At 53.2% G+C, this 21,878-nt stretch overlaps 7 protein-coding genes across 7 annotated transcripts; 2 read left to right on the top strand and 5 right to left on the bottom strand.

Moving 5' to 3' along the window:
• Nucleotides 1-229: 229 nt before the first annotated feature.
• On the top strand, nt 230-3,301 carry UHO2_05041 (uncharacterized protein; the record flags this gene model as incomplete). Its single annotated transcript, XM_041557572.1, has 1 exon — nt 230-3,301. One exon carries the CDS (start codon nt 230-232, stop codon nt 3,299-3,301), a length of 3,072 nt encoding a protein of 1,023 aa, XP_041413506.1.
• A 144-nt stretch (nt 3,302-3,445) lies between these two features.
• On the bottom strand, nt 3,446-5,134 carry UHO2_05042 (uncharacterized protein; the record flags this gene model as incomplete). The annotated part of the gene is made up of 1 exon (XM_041557573.1): nt 3,446-5,134. The coding sequence occupies one exon, from the start codon at nt 5,132-5,134 to the stop codon at nt 3,446-3,448; it is 1,689 nt and encodes a 562-aa protein (XP_041413507.1).
• Nucleotides 5,135-5,664: 530 nt separating this feature from the next.
• UHO2_05043 (uncharacterized protein) lies at nt 5,665-6,680 on the bottom strand (the record flags this gene model as incomplete). Its single annotated transcript, XM_041557574.1, has 3 exons — nt 5,665-5,711; nt 5,799-6,122; nt 6,536-6,680. The coding sequence occupies 3 exons, from the start codon at nt 6,678-6,680 to the stop codon at nt 5,665-5,667; spliced, it is 516 nt and encodes a 171-aa protein (XP_041413508.1).
• An 814-nt stretch (nt 6,681-7,494) lies between these two features.
• UHO2_05044 (putative RPL3 - 60s ribosomal protein l3) lies at nt 7,495-9,565 on the bottom strand (the record flags this gene model as incomplete). The annotated part of the gene is made up of 4 exons (XM_041557575.1): nt 7,495-8,578; nt 8,666-8,742; nt 9,456-9,527; nt 9,551-9,565. 4 exons carry the CDS (start codon nt 9,563-9,565, stop codon nt 7,495-7,497), a joined length of 1,248 nt encoding a protein of 415 aa, XP_041413509.1.
• A 701-nt stretch (nt 9,566-10,266) lies between these two features.
• Nucleotides 10,267-13,224, bottom strand: UHO2_05045 (putative nitrate reductase; the record flags this gene model as incomplete). Its single annotated transcript, XM_041557576.1, has 1 exon — nt 10,267-13,224. The coding sequence occupies one exon, from the start codon at nt 13,222-13,224 to the stop codon at nt 10,267-10,269; it is 2,958 nt and encodes a 985-aa protein (XP_041413510.1).
• Nucleotides 13,225-14,444: 1,220 nt separating this feature from the next.
• Nucleotides 14,445-17,885, bottom strand: UHO2_05046 (uncharacterized protein; the record flags this gene model as incomplete). The annotated part of the gene is made up of 1 exon (XM_041557577.1): nt 14,445-17,885. The coding sequence occupies one exon, from the start codon at nt 17,883-17,885 to the stop codon at nt 14,445-14,447; it is 3,441 nt and encodes a 1,146-aa protein (XP_041413511.1).
• Nucleotides 17,886-19,932: 2,047 nt separating this feature from the next.
• UHO2_05047 (uncharacterized protein) lies at nt 19,933-21,702 on the top strand (the record flags this gene model as incomplete). The annotated part of the gene is made up of 1 exon (XM_041557578.1): nt 19,933-21,702. The coding sequence occupies one exon, from the start codon at nt 19,933-19,935 to the stop codon at nt 21,700-21,702; it is 1,770 nt and encodes a 589-aa protein (XP_041413512.1).
• Between the last annotated feature and the right edge of the window lie 176 nt (nt 21,703-21,878).

The following is a 21,878-nucleotide window of genomic DNA, read 5'->3' on the forward strand; positions in this document are numbered from 1 at the left end:
GGCGGGCAACACATGAAGCCGCTCTTTTGCCTTCAATCTCACCGTTGACTGCCGAGCATCTGGCGCCAAGAGCATCACCAGTCGTCCGCGGCGGTCAATTCAGAGACAAGCCGGCTATCTCAGGAACGTCTTTCCGTCCGTACCTGAATCCTCTGCAGCATTGCTACGAGTTCGTAGGTCCCGACTGCAGGAAACAGTGTGCAAGTGTCGACATCATAACAGAAGAACAATGCCGAACTCTGTCAGATCGCATCCGATGCCGGCTTCGGAAGGCTCCCGATCTTACGACAAACCTGCTGTGTCGTCTGCTCCTCCGGCTCCGTTTCTTTTTGCCAAACCTTCACATCCTGCTCAGCACTCGCAGGTTCCTTGCCCTTCGTCAAGCACCTTCCCGACCTCTAGACTAGGCCCCGAAGTTAAGGGTCATGACTCGGTTCAAGTGAGCCGCCCTTCCCTCTCAGCATCATCCTCCAGCTCCTCTTCTTCCGACAAGTCGAGCCGCATATCGTCAGGCTCCTCGAGTTGCGACAATATCAGCACGCCTCTGACGTCAAGTGTGCCATCAACGGGCAGCAGTCCTGACCAGAAACCTACGCAGGCGAACTCGAATGACAAAGTAACACCTGTAGGGTCTCGTGGGCGCCCTTCAGCTGCCACGAAAGCAAAGACAAAGATGGATCCTGACGACTTTGCTTTGCTCCCAGATAGCGTTAGTGCAAACGCAGCCAGTGGAAGCAAGTCGAACCGTATCCTTGGTCCCGATGGACAAATCTACACCCATGGTGAGGCTGCTCGTCTAGGCTTCACTATCAGAACCGCCTGCGAGGCGTGCCGTAATCGTAAGCTCAAATGCAGTGGTACGCTTTCAGAGAATGGCGGCTGCGCCAGGTGCAATAGCGATGGCATTCAGTGCATCTACTCAGCACGAGCACCCATAGGACGACCCAAGAAGCGAAAAGCAGAAAAAGAAGAGGACACCACTGCAACTCCAGCTCCCGCTTCGAGCTCGCCCAAGGCCAAAGGTATGAGCAAGACTAAGTCGAAGTGTAAGGATGGCTCAGGCCATGCTCGTAGCAATTCGTCAGTCCGTGTCAAGACAGAAGGCGGGGCCTTTGTCGACTCTTCACGAAGCTCCTCATCCTCTGCCGTCCAATCTTCCTATTACCCAGGGCAAGCGCATGTTCCCGCCTCTCCAGTACGAAGCGATGCTCCACGTCACACTCCGCAAGATGGATATCACACTCCATTTAATATTCCGCACAGTTGCGGCTACCTCGAAGGCACGCTGAATACCCCGAGTGTCCCAAGCACCAAGCTAGCTGCCACGTCGACAGTCTGGACGCAGAATCATATGCCTTTCGTGATGACACCTTCGGACACAGTGACGCCGCATTCTGTCATTCCGCCTTCCTCAGCATCGACCTCGAACACGGATGGACAAACATTGCGATCAATAGAGCAGCCAACCAACTCTTCCGCAGCAAAATTACCATCTCTTGATGACCTTTCAGTTGCCGCGTTCTTACAGTCACTGGACACGCTTGAGATCTCTCCCGCCGAACTCTTCCAACAGCAGCAACAGCAGCAACAGCAGCTCCTATTCTCGAGTGGATCTTCCAGCTCGAACACACCAGCGAATGCCAACTTCGGCGGACTTGGGGCTCCGTTTCAGTCGTCAGGCATGGCTTCGAACGGCATCGGGTTCACGGCGTCCTCCGTCGAAGAATGGGCAACGAGCAGTGCAATCCTGCAACCTGGCTTGAGCTTTGCTGTGCCAGCAGACTTTAGCTGGTGGGACCTAGGTATCAATGGGGCAGACTTTGGATCCGGTGCACCAAGCGTATCTGCTACGCCGTCGACAGAGTTGACTTCGATGGCATTCTCGACCATGCGACCGGCGCAGCAGCAGATGTCACAATCTCTATCGCATTCGACTAACCTGGGATCTCACATGGCATCGCACTCTTCGTCCCCAGCAGGAAAAGGTCAACCGAGACGACCAAAATTCAGTGCTGATCAGATGTGGCCCCGAGGCGCAGATGCCGGAATGGGACAGGGTCAGATCCAGCACACCGTTGCAGCCAGCGAGACTGGATTGGGCTGGTCGACGCTTCCCGGCCCAAGTCAATTCTCTGATACGCTGTCGAGTCCAGTCGAGTCTCATTCCCAGCAAAGCGAGGAACAGAAGAATTGCTGCTCATCAAAGGCAACCAAGCCCGAGCCTCTTTCGCCACCTGCAAAGGCACCTTGCTGCTCGTCCAAGCCTAACCCAAAGGCATCGTCGGAGGAAAAAGCGGAACCAGCATCTTGCTGCGCGCGCAAGATAGCACCTTCTGCGCCCAAATCAGAGGTCAAGAGCTGCTGCTCAGGTCACAGCGATGGCACAGCACCAAAGCCAGACATGACAACTGAGAATCAGATCGAAATGGATCCACTTTCCACTTCAGCCGCAGTCACTGGGTCCACCAATTATACACTCGACTGCGAACGCAGACGCCACGCAGCGCTACATTCTCATCATCCCGGCAAGGTTCACTGTGTCCCCAACCCCTCTGGCAAAGGTTGCACCTGTCTATGCGATATGAGCGTTGCCCTTCTCTCCGTGAAACAAGTTCTTCGCGAAACAGATCCGCATAAGCAATCTTCCTCTTCTACCTCAGCTCCAGAAGGAAAGAAGAACAGCTTTGCAACAGACACAATTCAACTCACTCTGACCGCATCTCAAGCCATCACAGCTCAATGCGCTTGCTCCGCCGATTGCCCTACTTGTCAATCTGACCCTTCCACCGAGATCTCTGCTTCACTCCTGGTCTCTACTGCGTTGCAAATCTATGCTCGCGCGGTTAGGATCTTGAGGGAGGGTTTCGCAGCAACTGCCGCGAGCGGGAAGGAAACAGTGGGTGGAGCAGCAGGGAGTTTCTTTGGCGGACTGGATGTCACGATTGGTACGTACAAGCCGAGTGCTGCGAATGCGAAGAAGATTGCACTGTATGCGATCAAATTGGAGTTGAAGGATCTCAGGAGGGCGCTAGGGAAGATTTCGAGGATGGCACAGAATTTTGGCTCCACTAGCAGCAGTTCTTGTGATATGGGAAGGGAGGAGAAGGATGAGAAGGAGGTTGCGAGTGGAAGTGAGATAGAGGACACGAAGACTGGACACAAGCGGGAGACGGAGAAAGGACAGGGACAAGGTCAAGGGCAACAGGGCATGAACCCGATCGATCAGTTGGTGATCTTCAAGCTGTATAAACAGCTTGGGGAGCTGTTGAAGACACTTGAAGGTTTGGAGGATGCAGCGTGACCATCCTTTCACGGTCGACATCCACTTCAGCTGTCAATAAGCACAATAATAGCCGCAACTCAGTCTTCGATGCAGTCAGTGCAGTGAAAAGGTTAGATTGTATAGTGACATCAAGAACAACAATGCAAGTGAGACAAAGGGAGATCAACGACGACCGCCTTTCTTGGCGCCCTTACCCTTGGCTGCAGGCTTGCCCTTCGCAGGAGCAGCCTTCCTCTTCGGTGTTGGCTCCTCATCCTCCTCATCCGAATACTCCGGCCACTCATCACCGGATCCATATTCATGCTGCAGATCACCGAGCGGAATAGGTTCCAAATCAGACCCGTCCGAATGAGGATCCACGCCAGGAGGGTTATCGTATCCATCCGAAGCACCACGCTTGGGATTCCATGGTGCTCCGCCATCCTCCTCCTCATCACTCTCTTCCTCCTCTTCCTCTTCCTCTTCCTCTTCCTCTTCCTCTTCCTCTTCCTCTTCCTCTTCCTCTTCCTCTTCCTCTTCCTCTTCCTCTCCCTCGCCCCCGCCTCCATCCTCACTTTGATCCTCATGATCATCGAACAGCTCCTCATCCTTATCCAACCCCTCCTCTCCCTCTCCTGCACCAAACTGATCCTCATACGCAAACTCGTCCTCCTCGTCCTCGTCCTCTCCCTTCTCCTCTTCATCACCTTCATTATCCGCCGCTGCCTCATCTTCACTCTCCGACGCCAGCCCAGCATTCCTCCTACTTGCCTTCCTCAATTGTCCCTTCTCCTCCTTCTTCCTCTGCACATTCTCCTCCTGTTCCAATCTTCTCTGTTCTTGCAACTTCTTCTTCACCACAAGCTCTCGATGCTGTTGTGTGACTTCCTGTGCCGACTTCTTGATATACTCGTGGAACAGTACCGCTCCTTCATTGCAACCTTCTTCAATTTTGACGAGTTTGAGTTCCATTCGAGGACCAATCTCTCGCAAACGAATGGCTTTTTGAGTGTTGGCAGAGTTACCACGACCTACGTAACGATCGTGAAGGTGGACTTTGTTGCGTGGATCGGCTACGTCTTCTGCTTCTGACTCTGCCTCGGAGGCGTCTGTTTCGAATTCGCCATTGGTGGAGGCAGCCGTGCGGCCCAGGACGTAGTCGGAAATGTCTTGGGTGGAGGAGAGGTCTGGAAGTTTGCTGCGGGTGCCGCGGGAAGAGGTGCCAGATCGAGTACCTTCAATGACTCTTCGGACGGACTTGGAGACACCAACGGGACGAACGGAGATGAGGTAGTGTCGCCAGTCGATAGTGCCGGTTGCTGAGTTGTAATTCAGCAAGACGATTCGCCGGGCTTGAGAGAGTTTCATGCTTTGTACTTGGATTGGTGGGAAGAGATTTTGGAAGGTTGCGACCAGGAGCTTGATTTGGCGCTCTTCGCCTCCAAAGTTGTTCAGGACGAGAAGAGGTGGTGTGGCAAATTCGCTTCCTGGTGGGGTTGGTCGTCTGCTTGACGCCTGAACATCTTTGGACAAAGCATACTTGTTGACTCTGAACGTTAATGTTGGTCCTCTTGGCGCACGGAGGATTCGCAGATTGGTGCCAGCGTCGGTCTGACTAAAGATGAGAAGATGAGTGACGCCGATGGGACCAGCCATAGAGATGAAATCTTTTAGCTTGTTCGAGTTCCTTTCGCGAAGACGAGTTGCTGTGTTCGGCTCCATGACCTTACGTGTGTCCTGGACTAAGGTAGAGACGCTGCGAGGGACTTTGCCTGTCCGGATGATGAAGGATTTGGGAGCGCTAGTGGATGTGGCAGCGCTGTTGTTGGGCCCTTTGAGATGGGTGCGCGTCTTCCTACGTCGCTTGACCATGTTGGCGAGAAACCAGGGAGCTCGAAAGCTGCCGGTGTGAGGATGAGCAAGATTGGTGGAAAGCGAGGAAGTTGGGTATCGGTGTCTGGATTGGATCAAGCTCGCTCCGTTGGCCGCCAAACTGTCAAAGCTCTGAATCCTGCTTGCTTTGAAGCCGCTAGAGATGGTGTGGTCGAGGTGGTGGTCTAGGGACTGAACGCTCAAAAATCTCAAGAAGAAAACTCAACGCTTCCTGAAATTTTTCAAGCTTCCGTGTGGAGTTCAGGGTCCGTGAGTGATATTGTTGTGAGAAGACTCGGTCTCACATCTTTCCCGGTCCCTACACTCACGAACAACAGCACATCCTTCGTTGTTGTATCCTTGCCGATAACGGAATGAAAGCGTTCCGCCGTCAATGCTGACAATAGAACATGACAGCTGATCTGACAGCTTCATTCACTCGCAGCAACAGACTTCGACATCAATTCAGTTTGTATCATCGATTGAATCGCTTGCTCAAGACCTAGTGAACTACAAGACGCTCGATCCGCTTAAGCAGTCCAAACCTTAGCAATCAACTCAGAGAGTCCGACGTCGTCTGTTCATAGCAAACACCAACATAGCAACATAATCGTTAGCACTTGTTGCCACTCCTCGGTCACTCATTTAGTGTTTGGATACTTACTGGTGTTAAACTCGTACAAACCGTACAGAGTTGTAAGGGTGAGAGCACGAACACTCCAAGCCCCAAGGGGACCGGCAATGGGGAACTTGCGCTTGTGGAGGTAGTCGGCCAGAATGCAGTCGAAGCCGATGTGAGAGTGAACGACGAGGGTGAGTGCGAGAGCGCCGTCAAGAATGGCAGAGGAGCCGTGCTTGGCGAAACCAACAGCGACGAGGGGTACGAGTGCGACAGAGAGAGCACGCTCGAAAGCCCAATGGTTAGATCCATGTGCGGGGTTGGGCTCGGGATAGGTGGTTGGGTCGTTGACGGTACCCTTGATGTAGGCTGTATGATCGACCAAAAAGAGTTGGTATGATGTAGGAATGTTAGGAAAATTGCTTCTGCAAGTGCGTACACCTTCACGTCCAACGGGGTCCAACTCCACAGCAGCACCCGATCCTCTAAGCCCTGCCTTTGGAGACCGAGTCTCAGCAGTCCGACAATGCTCTTTTTCCATCCTTGCTGTGCTTGTCGCGCAGCCGCTGGCGATAGCTTCAATCTCGGTCCTTGGATCCAAGCTCGCCTTTCACTGTTTGCTTGTCATGTCCTGTGTTCTGGCGTTTGACAAATCCTGACTTTGTCTTTTCATCCTTGCGGGAACTTGTTGCTGATGGATGTTGTGCGCGGCCGTATTCGATCCTGAATGCGCTGCCTAAATGGCCTTTGTCCATTTCGGATGTATGCTAGTTGATACTTACGTCCTTGCCTAGAAGCAGCAACAGCCTTGCCAGTGGGAGTTGTCTGGAAAGCACGCGTACCGCCGGCGATCATGCGAAGCTGAGGGTTGCGAGCAGCCATTGAGAGCCGCAAGGGCTGTTGAAGTGTAGGGAGCATTGATCGCATCATCTTTGTCGATATCAGGAGGTTAGGAGAGGTGATGGTAGGAGAAGGTCGTGAAATTGCGATGATTGAGACGACGAGTGCGTGCGGGGCAAGTCAAACAGGACACAAAGTTGAATTCGCTCTGTGCTTGAGCCAAGCTCGTAGCCCTGCCATTTGTAATCAATCCACTCAAGTCGCGGGCTGCTGCTTGATCCAACTTGGATTCATCCGATCGGCAAGCCAGTCAACCAACAGAGAAGCGGACGCGCGCGCGAGCCGGGTCTAGCGTTTTTGCCCGGCCAATTCCGTCATAATTTTCGGGCCCAACTACTGACGCGGTCTAACAAGTTTCAATTTTAAAGCCCACGTTTCCGAACCTTGCGCTCCTCAAGAAGTGCTCCTCCCATGCTGTTGGCATCTCATCTCTCTTGATTAGCTTGTGCGCCAGTGATACTCATGACAGGCTGACGTCTAAGAACCGATCGCCTCGTGTAGTGAATGTGTGATGAAACGGGTTGAGGATTGAGGACTTTCGATTGACCTCCTCGCTGTCTTCGAAGGCCTTCGAATCGGCATAGGTGAGTTCTTTCCTCTTCAAGTTCCTCACATGAGCACGACTATGCACACGAGCACAACAGACAAGCGGCGCACGAAGGGTAAAATAGCCAGGTAATCATGTAGATTTTTTGGGGTTTGCACTCATGACAGATGCAGTGGTAATGTGTGGGCGGGAAGGGGGGAAGTATGCGATGATGAAAATACAAGGTGAAAGAAGAGTATAATGAAGCGAAGAAACGAGACCCTAGAATGCAGAAGCGAATGGTGATGCAAACGCTTAGGCAACGGGGGCCTTGATCTTGCGCTGACCGAGGAAGGCATCCTTCTCGGCAGGGGTCTGGAAGACACCCTTACCCATGGTCGACGAGGTCGAGATCCACTTGAGCGAAACGGTCTCAAGAGCACGACGCGATGTGTGCACCTGGAGCGACTTGCGGAGGGTAAGAACACGCTTCTTGACACCGGGGCACGAGCCCTTGATCATGACAAAGTCGTTCTTGACCTGACCGTAGTGAGGGAAGCCACCGAGGGGAGTAATGTTCTTCTCGGTGGTGTCGAAGTCGGTGGAGCCCGAAGTCTTGTCATCGCCGTTGGCGATGCGGTAGATCTTCTTCCCGATCTCGGTACGGTGGTGGTAACCGTCCTGACCGGAACGAGCCACGGTGAACATGACGTTGGCCGGGTGCCAGGCACCGATACAGGCGATCTTACGGAGACCACGGTGGGTCTTACGGGGAAGCTTCTTCGTACCCCAACGAGCGGTAACACCCTCGTAACCGTGACCCTTGGTGACAGCGATGACATCGACGATCTCGTTCTGCTCAAAGACTGACTTGACGTCGAAGGTCTTCTCGAAGTGCTCCTTGGCGAAGTCGACCTTATCGGCGACGGAACCACCGTTGATCTGAACCTCCATAAGATGTGCCTTCTTCTGCTTGAGGCCGGTCTTGCGAACCTGGGTGTGGGCAAGGAGACGGACAACAGTGCAGTACTTCTTGATGCGCTCGAGCTCGCGAGAGATCGAGGCACCGTTGTTCTCGCTGTGCTTCTTGGCATACTTGGTGAAAGCCTTCTTCTTGGATCGGTACCAGTTCTTGTAGAAGCGACGCTTGACCTCGTCCGAAAGGTGCTCGGCCCAGACGGTGGTGAGAGAGCGGAGACCACGGGGAGTCTCGACGTAACCGACAACACCGACAGCGACCATGGGGGGAGTCTCGACGACAGTGACGGCCTCGACGATTTCCTTCTTGTGCATCTTGGAACCGGGACGGTCGAGGTCACGGACAATGTGGGTCATACCAGCCTTGTAGCCGATCATGGCGGTAAGGTGGACGGGCTTCTTGGGGTCATCTTTGGGGAAGCTGCGCGGGGTGAAGAGAAGTAAGAGGATGGTAAGCAATTTGAATAATGGTGGCTTTGGCTATCGTAGGTGAGAAGGTGATACTTACGCCTTGACCTTTCCACGGTGACGGGCGGCACGCTTACGGGGAAGGAAACCCAACGAACCGTGTCGTGGGTGCTCGAACTGTAGAGGAAAACAGAAAGCGGGAAAGAAGCGAAAAGCAGGCGAACGCCAGGCTGCATCAGCAAAGCTGTACATCGACCTAAAAGCATTCCGAAGCCTCTTTTCTCTTCGTTTCCGTCAAGTCAATCCAGGCGGCTGACCCTCAATCCTGACTGTGTAAACGTTTGATGCAAGCTGCGTCAAGACTGCAGTATCGGTGGTAATAGCTGGAGGGATAATGGGCGATGGATGTCATGCGAGCATGTGAATGGAAAGGCGAGAAGCATGTCCACGGTATCTGTGCTATGAAGGCGGAAGATGATGCTGCTTGCTATGCAGAGAAGTTGGTGGCCAGACCGCACTTGACGGTGTGGACCGCTTCCTGTGACAACAAATCCTACTATGAGTTCGGCCATGATCCTGCTTCTGCCTCCTGTATCATCCACGTCCCATCACATGGGCGACCACCCGTGCAAAATCCTCCAGCCACCGAAAATGCGTAATATGTCGATGCAGAGAAACGATCGTTCACATGTCGAGACTAAAAGAAGCTGCTGGATGTCGAAGAGACAGTCGGAAGAGTGAGTGCTGTGTATGTGCCCGGCTACGATTGCATACGCTGGTCCTTCCTCCTTTCAATGCTTTCTTCTAGTCGTGTCGGATGTACTTCTTTCTGGTCGATCTGACGGTGCTTGCCACCTTTGTGCAGCGATAAACTGAACTTCCTTGCTGACCATGCCTCCATCTGTATGTTGTCGGGTTGCTGCAATGCTGAGCCATAGCCGGGCTGAGCCCTCAAAGGGCGGCTTCAAGTTGGTGATATATTTACCTTACAGTGAGACATTTTGACCTGATGATGATGAACGAGTAATGGGAGAAGAGAAGGAGAGGCATACAGGTCAGATCTGCTGTTCTTTCTTTGACCTCTGCTCTGCGTGGGTGATGCCTGTAGCACATTAATAGCTGCTACTTACTATGTGCCTTGGGGATGTCGTGGGGATAAGACAGAGAAGAAGTCGCGCTTTGCTCAACACTAGCCTTACTGCCAACTGCAAACCTTCACACTCTCAAGACCTCGAATTCGCGACTAACAGCGCTCTGCTCTCGCACAAACAATTGACTTGGTCCTCTGGCCTCGGCAGCTCTCTCTCGCTCAACGGAGAGGGCCCATAGCCTGATCCTCACCCTCAACATGAGACGGCGAAATTTTGCCATCCTCTTTGCAAGCACTGCTCCAAGGTACAGTTTTGCAAGGCGGCTGGACAGAAGTTTTGGCCCTGAGTTTTCGGTAGGTTCACGCGCCAAATATCAATCGATCGTGGGAATTTTTACAGTTACTTCTTTTTCCCGAGGGGGTTTTTTTTTTTCTTTTTTTCTTGTGGTCTCTGTGAGAGTTGTGGACGTAACAAAGAATGTTTTTGCAATCCTGGACATGTGGGCCTCTATGTTGCCCTCGACCCTGCCTCTCAGATGTAGCGGCAGCTTACACATAAGTTACACAAGAACGTTCGTCCTGTTCAAGGTGCTGAGATTGCAAGCAAGATATCAGAAAAAGACTACAGTGCGTTCTAGAACCCAGCCGAGCTGCTTGAGCCCCGCAGAGACAGCTTTCTCTAGGGCTGGCGGGCCACATACAAGGGCCAGCGTATCCTCGAGGTCCTCCGGTGATGCAGGTGCCGCTGGTGGTGGTGGCAAGTGCTTCTGCAGGATGTCAGTGTTGATGTGACCGCGTCCCATGGTCCATTGCGAAGCTTCTGAGCCGATGTTGCTGAGTACATGCCAAACGTGGAGGTTACCCTTCAGTGCTACACACAGCCGCTCGAGCTCTTCGCGAACCAAGATGTCTTGTTCAGTTCTGTTGCCGTAGACGACCCAGATCTGAACCGGGTCCTGATCCTCGGAATCATTGGAAAGAGCCTCGTCAGCGATCGCCTTGAGCGTCGACCAAATCGGCGTGACGCCGCTACCTCCTGCGATCATAGCAAGCTTGCGAACCCGGCGGATAGCATTTGCTGGTTTCCAACGGATCTGCTTGTCGCCGAGGTAAGTGAAGGAGCCAAGGGGACCCTTGAGCTCTATACTCAGGCTGTCATCTAGTGGCTGTGAGGGATCGATGTTTTCGAGCAGCATCGTCATCTTTCCGCCCTCGAAAGCTGGCTGTGAAGAAGTTTGGGATGGGAAGTAGACCTTGATGAGAATGTCAAGGAATCCACGCTGTGTGTTGCCACTGTATGGCGTATAAGCTCTCTGAACGGTCTCAGCCATGCCACTCTTTGGGTCCTTGCGGCGGATACGGACGAAGACATGCTGGCCGACCGGCAAGCCCAGCTCCTGATCAGGACCAGTGAGAGCGAAACGGAAGATCCTGGCGTCAGGTGAGATCACCTTCTTGCTGACTAGACGTGTTGCCCGCCACTTCTTCGGGTCCAAGAAGGGCTTGCTGAGGTCGATTGCTTCAGGCTCAGCCATCGATGTAGGTGGCACCGATGTAGCATCTGAGGTGTCGAGCTTGCCAAGATGGTAGTCACGAAGCATCTTCTTGGCAACCATCGAATGGATGGCCATGAAGTCCTCTGTGGCGTCTTCTCCGGCAACGAGGCGGATAGATTGGTCACCGCCAGGATGGTCTTTGAGGAAGCCAGTGCCATCATAGACGTGACCATGGACAATGAACCAAGGCTCAGGACCCTCGCCGTCCGCATGAGTAGCGAGCTCTGAGGCGGTGACGACATGGCCTACTTTCGATGGATCGAGCATGACAGCCATCGTGCCCTCAGCCACGGTGTTCGCTGAGCTCTGACTATCGAAACTTTGCTTTGAGACCTCAGCGATCGCCTGACCAGCATCGCCGAACTTCGGGTAGCGTGGGTTGAGACCAGCCTCGTTCATTCTCTGCATCCATCCACCGGGGATATTACCTGCCAACGTTGGGTGCTCGAATCGAAGCTTGCTGCCGTCAGGACCCTCACGATGAATAGCAACACGGAACCACCACGAATTCATCATTGAGGTGGCATTCCAGTACATATCGCGAGGCATGGTCGCCAAACCTTCGTCAAGAGCTCGCACAGAGATGACTTTGACGTCTTTGGCGATGATATCGGCCTGAACATCTACGTCGAGACGCCAGAAGCACCAAGCGAAGCTCATCTCAGTCGAGCTGAGGTCGAGCGTGCCAAAGTAGGGGTGGCCTTGTATTGGGTACTTACGGTAGAGGTCTTCGGGGTAGTGGATCTGAGCACACTTCCAGCTATGACCATCGTCGAGAGAGATTTCGACTCGGTGGATGCGTCTTCCACCTCCTGTGTATGCATAGCCCTCGATAGGGAGAAGCTGTGAACTTGAGGCGCTGGGCTCTGCGACGTCGATGACGGCGTCGTGATCGGGAGAGCAGATGGCAGCATTGACATTGAGATCGTTAATGATATATTTGGGATCGTACCACCAGTGCATCTCGCTTCGAGCCTGGTCAGCTGTGACTTCGGTCGGGAGGACCTTGTTATCGTGGAAGTGAAGATGGTGTTGGCTCTCACGGTCAGATACCTCGATACGCTCGAGCCACTTGACCATCCTCCCTCCGATCTGACCGGGCACGACGAGACGCAAGGGATAGCCATGATCCGGAGAGAGGTCTTCGCCGTTCAGACCCCAAACGATGATCATGCCCTTGTTGCGGTCGAGTGCCCAGTTCAGACGCTGCGAAGTACCGTACTTGCCTTTCAGCAGCTCATCCGCACCTTCAAAAATGACGTGCCTCGCGCGTCCAGGAATGGCAACATCGTACGAAGGGAAGGAGGACAAGACGGGATTCTTCGGCTTGCAGTAGTCAAGGATGTCTGCAAGGTAGACACCAGTGAAGAGACCTGTAGAGACACCAGCAGCGCCCCAATTAAAGCCGAGACCTTTTGCTACCATGTTCTGCTCTTTACGCCTGTTGCCAGCGCAGACCATTGTGATGGGCAATGTGACGGTGGGGAACTTTTCTTTGAGCTCCTTGATGCTGAACTCGAACTCGCGCTCGACGAGGCCGTGCACCTTCAGCTTCCATGACTCGGCTTGCTCTCGTGTGACTCTAGGAGTGTCACCGTGTGATCGAACGTAGAAGAGGTTCTGAGGAGTGAGGAAGCCCTTAGCGAAGAGCTCAGAGAGGGGTGCTTCGACATTGCATGGATGCTTGCCTGTGAGGCGAATCAAGCGCTCATCTCGAGCGATCCAGTGGTCTGGGGTATTGGAGTCGGTGGCCAGCGGCTGCACAGATTCCGAAGCTGGGATGGGAGGCAGTACCGATTCGTCATAGCATTGTTGTGGGACAAACGGCTGGACAGGACCCGCGTCTGATCCGGTTGCTTTCTTGGTTGCCAAGAATTCCGGGCTTGAAGGCTCCGGTGTGGTTGCGTTTGAGCTGCCTGATGAGGAGGGCGAAGTTGAAGAGAAGCCATGAACGTCGAAGCCTCGCTCAGAAGGAGCCTTCGAAGACGAAGAGCTTGAGGATGTTGAGACCATCGCCTTGACCGTGTCTATGGATCGAACTTGTGAGTCTCTATGGGAAGAGGTGATGGAGGAAGACAGGTGGTGTGTATGGACAGGAGCAAACCTTGGTGTTCAGGAATGCCAAATCTCAGTGGAAGCTTCCCAAGCCATCGACGCTGAATAGTGTCATGCTGGGACGGCCAATGAGCGGCTTCAAGGCTGGCTTGTCATCGTCAGATCTAATCACACCGAAGCCTTATCTTAGAGTGGCTCAAAGCGCGTTGACTTCTTCGCATGACCAAGAGCAATCCTTATCGGCATGGCTGAATCTCCTCTCATGCGGGCGAGACCTCAGGCGATAAGATGACAACGATCAGCTATCATTCCCGTTGATACTCCCTGGCTGCTCGGGAAAGTGAGCACACGGATAGAAAGCTGAGAGAAGTGAAGCCTTGAGTCTACGAAGCCGGTCTGTGTGAAGAGCTGCTGTCAGGCTCTTCGGCTTCCAGAGTGAGGCTTAACCACGCCCTGTTTGTTGGCGCTGTCCAGATCTGCGCGCCAGTCGGCCCGTGTTCAAAGATAAGAGAGAAGAGACCCAGAAATTATTTGAGCGGAGCTCGCGGCCTTCTGATAAGCTCTTCAAGCGACACCTCGTCTCTTGCTCTATGCCTTGGCATGACAGAAAAATCAACCCTCTTATCGTTGCTGCCGCTGCATCCTACTGCAGCCCCTGTTCTCCGCTATCAAATCTTGAGGCCGCTGCAATATCTCGATCCTCATTGGTCACTGCAACGCCTCTGGAGCGGCCGAGTTGCCTGTCTCCTGCATTCATAGTGTCTTGAAAAAGGCATGGCTGCTTGTTAGCGGCAAGCCTGTTATGCATTGACCTCCTCCAGCGACCGCTTCAGTCGCCACCAAAGTCAAAACCATGTCCGCTCTCAGCCGATTCAGATGATTTTGGGCCTTCCTCTCATGGTACAGGCTGTCACGCCTGGGTATTCTCTCGTGCGAATACTAGCCGCACGAAAGATATCATCGTGCAAATCTTTGCTTGTACGGAAGCTAGTACTTAAACTAGCTTCTCCTTAGATCTCCTCCTTCCTTCCTGCAATCCATCTAGTTACACCATTACACCGCGCATACAGCTTGCGCACGTAATAACGTAACACAGGCACTCAAGATTGTAGCAAAGCAACACGTATGCCGTGGCATTGAACAAAATGTATGATATACGAGGGTTATGTACAGAATGATCACCAGTCGAGAGACGAATGACCGCAGGAGGCTGTAGTAGTCTGAGCTGGTGCTGCGCCCGCCTTGTTAGGCGACGGATGAGCCTTTTGCTCGAGCTGATCCATGTCCAATGGTCCAGTGATCTCGACCGAATGAGACTGTCCACCTGCCAGAGCATGCGACTCCTCCGTCGCTCGTCGGAGCATCCACTTTGATGTCGACAAGACAGCATCGAGTGCTTCAGTGGGAGGAAGCTTGAGGTACACAAGATCCTGGGCTTCATTCATTCTGGCCTCAAAGGTCATGATTGAGTAGTCGCCATCGTTACACTTGCCTCCTTCCTCGCCAGCGTTGGCAGAGAGAATGTAGTTTCGCTTATGAAGTGGACACGAAACGTATTCACGACCCTTGTCGTCTTCTCCAACCAGACCGTCAGCGAGAACAAAAGCGCGTCGATGAGGGCACATGTTCTGGGCTGCTCGAATACCACGCCCAGGAATGTTCCAGACAGCGATCTGAGTGTCGCCGTACTTGATGGTTGCTGAGGATGGTGCGTCTGTTTGTGGATCGAGATCGGTGTACTTGCAGACCGGTCGCCATTCCCAGACTGCCTCTTTGGCGACGTCGAGGATGCTAAAGTGAAGCGGACCAGACTCGGCAGGCCAGTCAGCAGGTCGCTGCTGATCACGTTCTGATAGCTTTTCAGACACGACCTGCGTCTCGTCGGTGTTGACGAACTGTCTGAAGGCCTTCTTGCGGGCAGGGTCCCGGACCACCTTGGTCCATTCGCAATGGTAAGTACCGACGAGTACCTCCATCTCCTTCTCCAGGTCTTCGCAGATACCAAGCTTGTCATCGACAATGACCTCCTTGAGACCTTTGAGGCCGCCAGGGAACTTTTCGATCCATCGGGCTGTACGTTCGAGCTTGTCAGCGGATCGAATGTAAAAGAGGATGAAGCGGTCGAGAATCTTGATGGCTTGGCGCCGTGTTACGTCTTCAGCGATGAGCTCGGCGTGACGAGGCTTGGCTCCTCCGTTACCACCGACATAGACGTTCCAGCCCTTGGTGGTGGCGATGAGACCAAAGTCCTTGCCTTGAGCCTCGGCACACTCTCGGACACATCCCGAAACACCTCCCTTGAACTTGTGTGGAGCGCGAAGACCCTTGTATCTTGTCTCGAGCTCATGAGCAAGACCGACCGAGTCGCCGACACCGTATCTACACCATGTGCTGCCGACACAAGACTTGATTGTTCGAAGCGCTTTGCCGTAAGCGTGTCCTGATTCAAAGCCAGCATCGACAAGCTTCTCCCAAATGGCAGGCAAGTCCTGCTTCTTGGCACCGAACATATCAATTCGCTGACCACCCGTGATCTTGGTGTAGAGACCGAACTCCTCAGCGACCCCGCCGATGACCTTGAGCCCTGCAGGGGTCACCTCACCAGCAGCCATACGTGGCACGACTGAGTATGTACCATCGCGCTGCATGTTGGCAAGGTATCGATCGTTGGTATCTTGTGTCTGTCGAAGTTGCGGGTTCATGATCCAGTCATTGTAGAGGGATGACAAGATAGAGCCGACAGCTGGACGGCAGACCTCGCATCCGAGACTGTCAGACTTCTTGCCTACAGTTTTCATTACGGTGGTGAAGTCTCGGAGCTTCTTGAACTTGATGATCTGGTACAGCTCCTGTCGGGTGTAGGCAAAGTGGCCACAGAGATGATTAGAGATCTCGACGCCGGCTTCCTTGAGTGCTTTGTTGAGGATGCTCTGGCTGAGAGGCAGACAGCCTCCGCAGCCGGTACCGCATTTGGTGGATGCCTTCATCTCGCCGATCGAACGTACACCGCCATCCTTGACACAGCGGAGCAGGTCGCCCTTGGTGACATTGTGACAGCTGCAGACTTGGGCTTCGTCGGGAAGATCGTCACCTTCTTCCTCGCCTTCCTTCTTGGCACCGATGATCAGTTCAGCAGGGGGCTTTTCGATTGCAGCGCCTTTGTTGCACAGCGCCACAAGCTTGACGTAGTCCTTGACGTCGCCGACCATCATACCACCAAGCAAGTACTTGCCGTCAGCAGTGAAGATGTACTTCTTGTAGACATCCGAGAAGGGATCACGGTACGTCAAAGCTTTGACCGACTTCTTGATTTCATCGACCGTCATCTCGGCGGACTCGTCTGCCTTCTTGCCTCGTCTTGAAGCTGCTCTATTGCCGGGAAGGGGCTTGCTGATCTTGCCTTGATCTGCGAAGAAGTCTCCAAAGGAAGCCACATCGACACCCATGAGCTTCAACTTGGTGGACACGTCAGGCGACTTCATCTTTCGCATTGCGTGGTAAGGACCCTCGGTGAGATTGAAAGCAAGGACTTCAGCCATTTCGATACCTGGAGCAATGAGACCGTACGTTTGGTCTTCGAAGGATGCACACTCGCCGATGGCATAGATATTGGGGATGCTTGTGCGGAGTTTATCGTCGACGGTGAAGCCTCCGCTCCGCTTGTGGGTGGCCAGCCCGGGGACGACCTCCGATAGTTCATCTCTTGGCTTGATACCTACTGCGAAGACGAGTATGTCGATGTCGAAGGGCTCATCTGGCTTTTCATCGGTGCCCTGCATCAGCATGGCTGTGAGGCGACCCTCATCGTTCCAGATGAGGTCACGAACACGAGCTTGAAGCAACACCTCGACACCAAGGTCGCGGACCTTCTGTAGCACGAGCGTACCGCCTTCTTGGTCGAGCTGTCGTGACAAGACCCAGCGATTGCGCTCGACAAGCACGACGTGGTCTACCTCTTCAAGATCCAACAGTGCTTTCGCTGCTTCGAGACCGAGGAGACCGCCGCCAATCACACCTGCTTTGCGAATGCGTCGGCCGATCGTTTTTGGAGCTTCAGCAGCATATGCGATGATGTCGTCTAAGTCCTTGATGGTGCGGTACACAAAGGTGCCTTTTGTCGAGAAAAACTTATCTCGGCTGATGTAAGGAGGCAGCGAAGCATCTGAGCCCGTTGCGAGGACGAGTTCGTCGTACTTGAACTCAATACCATTCTGTGTTCGTACAGTCTTGCCGTCCGAATCTATGGATACGACTAGATCTGAGGTATGGTACGTGAGCTTGCCCTTGGCATGCGAACTGTACCACTCAAGCTCGTTGAGGTAGAGCGACTCGATAGAGCGGTTCGAGAAGTATTGCGTGAGACCGACTCGGTTATATGCGATGTGAGGCTCTTCGCCGATGACGGTGATCTCCCACTCGTCTCGGCCTCCCTGTAGGTCATACTTCAGAAGCTTTTCGATAAAAGCAATGCCGACCATGCCGAGGCCAACAATGCAGGCCTTCTTTCTTGTCTTTGATGTGAGAGCGAGCTCTGGCGTTGTGGCTCTGGTGGAGCCAGACACTGAGCTGGTGACCTCGGAAGGCTCCCAATGCGCCGTTTCTGCTGGTACTGGTGCCATGTCTGTCTATTTGCTAGGAGCTGAAGGACCGGATGGGCGTGATCGTTGGAACTAGTTGGAGGAGAAAAAGTGAGAACAAAGAAGAATGGGAAGAGGGTAGTGGATATGAGGAAGTCGTGGTGAAAGACAATCGAAGGTCTCGAGCAGCGACCACACTAAAAGCTGGAGGACAGACACCAGCAGCAGAAGCTCCTTGCTACCCTCTCGGCCACAGTGCGGACGAATAACCTTCAATTCGATCTAATCAGCCCGGTCAGCAAGGCGGGGCAAATCCTATAGACGGAAAGATGCAACTGATAAGATGATTCTATTCGAGAAAGCTGAGGCTTTGCTGAGGTGCAACGCTCAGTATGGCATATTGCACAGCTTGGCAGCGGCGCTATCAGGTTTGACAGGGTCTGCATTCGAAGCCTTACGCAGAGAGGCACGAAGCGAAGCGAGGAGTCCATATCATGCTTCCGCGGCGAGTTTGATGTAACTAGGCAGTTGACCAGAAGTCAAGAAGCGCTAGCCGACAACAGAGATGAGGAACGCGTGCCTTCAACCCCGACCAAGATAAGGCAGAGCACCTTTCAACGCTGCCTACGGCTTTGATCTTCTTGTGATAAGGAATCAATCAACAGGGCTCCTGTGATTCGTTCAATTCAGCCCTGGCCTTCCATGTTCCCGCTCTGTTCGCCGTGCTTTCGTGCTTTGCCATGGTTGACACCCAGGAGATAAGCTTCCGCTTTCCCCGGTCACCACAATGCCACGTGCGGCGAGTCTGTGACCTGGAGTTTGCCGTCCATTTCAACGTCGTGCTGTATCTGTCTTGGTCATGCAGAACTAGCACTGGAGGTCCCGAAGCTCCTTTCATGTGCGATTGCGATGCCATCTCCGCTTCCTCTGCAGACAATGACAAGCTCTGCAATGCAACGAGAGACAGTCAATCGACCCTAAACCCTCTTTCCTCGGCGGGATTTGTACATGCTTCGATGACCGCTCCTGAGCCTTCCTGTTTCAGCAAATGCCTCCTCTATGCGCACACCGATACTTTAGGAATATTACATGGCGTCTGGAGTGCATTGCTGCCTGCGCTGCACGAGTCAACAAGTTAACGTTGTTCTCCATGGCTGTTACCCGTTAGACGAGACCTCTGATCAGATGCTCTCGTTGCCTTCCGAAGATCAGAAGAGGCGGTGCAACCTGCATCATCTGATTGGCCAGCCAAACGGCGTTTCGCTCTGGTGGTGCTGTGTGCTATCAGCTTTTCCTATACCTGTGAGCAACCAAATCCAGACTCATACAAATAACTTCCCATCCCCTTTATCGCCGTATCGAGGCGTTCACACCATCTGAAGGACAATGAGCTGGATAGAGATCATCCTCGGAAGGCTCGAGCGAAAGGCACGGGAAGGGCTTTAGCGTACAGCTTCTGCCAAACCCCTGTGGCTGTCACAACTGGACCCAGTTTTCAAAGATGACAGCCCCGGACCGTATCCTCCTTATCTGTCTGCATACTTGTTTTCAGTCTTCCTGCTGGAGACCTCATGCCTGATTATCTCTCTTGTCGATCCGGTCTGGACCGTTTCGGTTCAGTTTGCCATATCCAGCCGGTTTGAGTTGCAAGTTCCGATTGGAAGGCCGAAAGATGATCGCCTTTCAACGATCTTATCTCGTCTTGGCAGTACTGGATACTAAGATAGAAGATCTTGTAGGAGGCTCCCTGTAGATTATCTCCTTGGTCTAAGGCATGTCCATTGTCTCACACGAGGCCAAACAGGGGGTTACTCCGTTTCTCACGCGTACTTCGCTCTATCCGTCTTAACTTTTGCTTCCTCACATCTTTCTGTATCACTTCGTTCTTAGAAAGACTTGAAGTATAAAGAAGTCCCTCGATCCGGCCGTAACTTCATTGTCTCCGACTCTTCTTCGTTCCAACAAAACTTCCTTCCAGGCCCGGTGTTGCTACCTGAGCTTTGCTCCTCCCTATTCGTCTCCCTTACGACCGTCTCGTCCTGGAAGCTCTCTCGTCCGCATCAACGCTTCACTTCACCATACCTTCATCATGACCGAAACCAAAATCTTGGGCGCTCAGCCCTCGCGCAAGCAATCTCCTAGTCTCACCGCCTCCAATGGCTCCAAAGTCGACCTTGAGATCACCGAAGGCATATCTAGTCCTCTCGACCAACATCCTGGAATGGCTTCCATGCTCCGTATGGGCACCAGCACAGGTGGTGTCGTCACCTCTGAAGAGTACTTCACCGAAGACGAGAAAAAAAAGCAAGAGCTCAAAGACTTTGGCTATCACAAGTTCCGTTGGTCCTCCCTCTGGCGTCCTGCTGAAATCAACTCGCTCAATGGCAAGTCTTTCACCTTCCCTATCTTCAGGATCTTGGATACCTATTCGATATCGTTCTGGCTCGCAACGCTCGGCTTCTTTGTGGCCTTCTTGAGTTGGTTTGCTTTCAGTCCTTTGGTTCCGGAGGCAGTGAAGGAAGATTTGCATCTTTCAAGTGTTCAGGTGACACATTCGAACATGGCTTCGTTGGGTGGTACGGCTATTGTTAGGTTGATTGCTGGTCCAGCTTCTGATAGGTTCGGACCTAGGAAGGTCATGGCTACACTGCTCATCCTCGGTGCTATTCCATCTGGGTTGGCAGCTGTTGTTGGCAATGCGAGCGGTCTGTATGCTGTGAGATTCTTCATCAGCATCTTGGGTGCAACCTTCGTTACCTGTCAAGCATGGGTGTCGACGTTCTACGACAAGTCTATTGTTGGTACTGCCAACGCCTTTTCGGGAGGTTGGGGTAACATGGGTGGTGGTGTCACCACAGCTGCTATGATTGGATTGTTCGAGAGGTACAGGGCCGCCGGTTTGTCATCACACCTCGCTTGGCGTGTATGTTTCCCTACACTTCCCGTGCCTTGTCTTTTGCTGGTTGCTGGTATGATCCTTCTCTTCGGTAAGGACCATCCGGCAGGCAAGTGGAGCCGGCGTCATCAGTTCAGCGGTACCGCCATCGCCATCGCTCAAGGAGAGAAGGTCGAGCTTGACTCCTCCGAGCGAGCCGAGTACGAAGGCACCCAATCCACTGCCAACGAAAAGGCTCCAGCTAAGGCAGCTCACTTCCGAGAAGCCAACCCTCTCGACGCTGACAAGCGTGTCGCCACTGTCGACACTGCCCAGTCGGAGCCCCTTACTCTCGCAAGACTCCTTATCATCCTCAAGGACCCTCGTGTATGGATGTGTATCATGTGTTACCTCCTCACCTTTGGTCTCGAAACGGCCATGGACGCAGCTCTTCCCGGTCTCATCACAACTCTCTTCTCGTCCAATACCTTCAATGCTGTTGACGCAGCCTACGCAGCTTCGATGTACGGCTTGCTCAACTTGTACGCTCGTCCACTTGGCGGTGTTGTCTCTGACATCCTCTACTCCAAGTACGGTTTGCGTGGACGGGTGATCTGGCTTCTTGCCACTTCTTTCTCGCAGGGTGTTGCTATGATCGGTCTCGGCTTCTACTGCAACGACAACCCAACGCTTGGCGGTGTGCTCGCGTTCATCTTCTTCATCGGTACCACTGGTTTCCTTGCCAACGGTGCGAACTACGGTATCCCAGCTATCATTTGCCCCTCGGCCATTGGTACTGTTTCTGGGCTTGTCGGAGCTGCAGGTAACGTAGGAGGTCTGCTCTACTTGGCTATCTTCTTGGCTGTTCCAGGCGTGAGAAGGCAGAAGACGCTCGGAACCAAGTTCTGGATCGCTGGTGTGGTCAACGCTGGTGCTGTGCTGCCTTTCTTTGCTGTCTTGCTTCCCGGCAAGTACGGCATGTGAGATTCAATGTATTGTATGTATAGACATTGCTTCTCGGAATCACAGGTGGTATAGTGGAGTCAAGCCTTAAATTGAAAGAAATACACTTCGTAACAGAACTGAACCGAACGCAGAACAAGGGAAGCGCTAACTGACAGCTGACTCATAAAGCCATAGAGTCAATTGTCGGCATAGGC

Source organism: Ustilago hordei, assembly GCF_900519145.1.
Source record: "Ustilago hordei strain Uho2 genome assembly, contig: UHO2_contig_11, whole genome shotgun sequence".
Taxonomy (NCBI): Eukaryota; Fungi; Basidiomycota; class Ustilaginomycetes; order Ustilaginales; family Ustilaginaceae; genus Ustilago; species Ustilago hordei.